This window comes from Agrilus planipennis, unplaced genomic scaffold, assembly GCF_000699045.2.
Source record: "Agrilus planipennis isolate EAB-ADULT unplaced genomic scaffold, Apla_2.0 scaffold19, whole genome shotgun sequence".
NCBI lineage: Eukaryota > Metazoa > Arthropoda > Insecta > Coleoptera > Buprestidae > Agrilus > Agrilus planipennis.
Genome location: NW_020438954.1, coordinates 1,138,263 through 1,139,798, shown reverse-complemented (window position 1 = coordinate 1,139,798; position 1,536 = coordinate 1,138,263). Strand labels below are relative to the sequence as shown.

The 1,536-nt window shown below is 31.9% G+C and overlaps 1 protein-coding gene and 1 long non-coding RNA gene across 2 annotated transcripts in view; one reads left to right on the top strand and one right to left on the bottom strand.

The window, feature by feature from the left end:
* The window catches only part of LOC112904591, a 174,992-nt gene that overhangs the window by 28,798 nt on the left and 144,658 nt on the right, over positions 1-1,536 (top strand). The gene's annotated exons all lie outside the window — the stretch shown is intronic.
* Positions 44-1,536, bottom strand: part of LOC112904590 (fatty-acid amide hydrolase 2-B-like) — a 27,015-nt gene continuing 25,522 nt past the window's right edge. Inside the window, exons 2-3 of the mRNA XM_025974960.1 lie at positions 1,051-1,268; positions 44-209 (exon numbers count right to left, since the gene is read on the bottom strand). Coding sequence (XP_025830745.1) covers positions 66-209; positions 1,051-1,268 — 362 coding nt within the window. The 3' untranslated portion in view covers positions 44-65. The remainder of the gene's footprint in view (positions 210-1,050; positions 1,269-1,536) is intronic.

The window sequence follows — 1,536 nt, the reverse complement described above, 5'->3', positions numbered from 1 at the left end:
GAACAGAAATCGTAATAAGAACACGAAGAAAAAATTTAGCTGTTTTATAAAAAAAGGGTTGACTTTTAATATGGTTTTTTGATACTAAATATCTTACTTGGGGTTGGTTTATGTCCAAAAATTCCATTAAATAGGGCCGGCAATCTAATTGAACCAGCGATGTCTGATCCAATTCCTATTACAGACGCTCCAGCCCCTAAGAGGGCACCCTGTAATTAATTTACTTATTTATCATACGATTGATTTTATTCACATTCATATTCTGCACATTTATTGCTTTACCTTTTAAAATACGTTTTAGAAACGTAGGCATTTGTTTTAAGAAGTATCTTTGTGTTACGAAGATTTTAGAAGTTTGCATTATCTTTTAATTACCAAAAATTTACAGCTTTCTTTTTTTAAAATGATATTAACATGATATTCAGTCCATTATTAACATTACGTATAAAGTTTTCAAAAAAATGGAAGTTAAAACCTTGTTTTTTTAAACATTTCCATTTTATTTGAAGATCGCCTTCTTGTGAGGTATTTTAAGTTGCCTATACTAAGGAGTTTTCACATCTATAAAACTAGTTCTGAAGTCGCTAATAATTGTAGGTGGTAAACGAAAACTCTCAAAAAAAAAAAGTAGTTATTGTACTTTAGGGAACAATTTGCGTTAAATCTTATCAAATAGGCCGATGTTTGTATTTTTATCTAACTACTAATTTTTATTAATAATTTTGATTTACCTTTTTTAATTATTCAAAATTTACCTACAGTTTTTTTTCTTGAGTTTCATAACTACAAAAATTAAGAAGAGGTTTTTGAGTTTTGGATAAAAAATAACTTGTGTTGAATTACTTTAAGGAGTAGGCACTCAATTTAGTTTTATAATTAGAATATTCCTTTTTGAGTGCAACAGGGGCCAAAAAAAGAAATTCTCAGTCCAATTCGTTTCTCAAAATCATTATCTTTTCTTCATTTGCAAACCCATTAGGTTGAACTGTGAAGAAGCCGCTGATTGTTAGAACGTTTTCACATTGTTCACACTAGTTTAAGATTATTTACCTCGCCTCCAGACGATCCAGCTGATGAATACGCTGGATTATAGGGATTCTTGGTCACCCCGGTGATGTGGTTGCTGGCTTCCCAACCGAAACATAACTCTGGGGTGCTGGAGACAAGGAGAGGAATGGCACCAGCAATTTTCAATTTCGATACAGCCTCTCCATCGTCGTCAGCCTTCCTGCCCTTGAACTTAAGAGAACCCACGCTATAACTCAACCCTGAAACAAATCAAATAAAAATACGTACAACATCAAATTCACTTTTGCTTTGAAAAAAGCATTTTCATTTTCTTCTTCTTCCGGAATTGGTACATGTAATAATTGTGAAAAGCATTAAAATATTTTAAATAATATCTAACTTTTTCGGCAGTTCTAACTAATAGTACAGTCATTTGGTAGTTTTGACTAGAAAGTTTTCCGGGAGTTTTGAAAATTGGTAATTTTATAGATTTTGATGTGCTCTTTCCGAATTTCAACTTTGCCACCT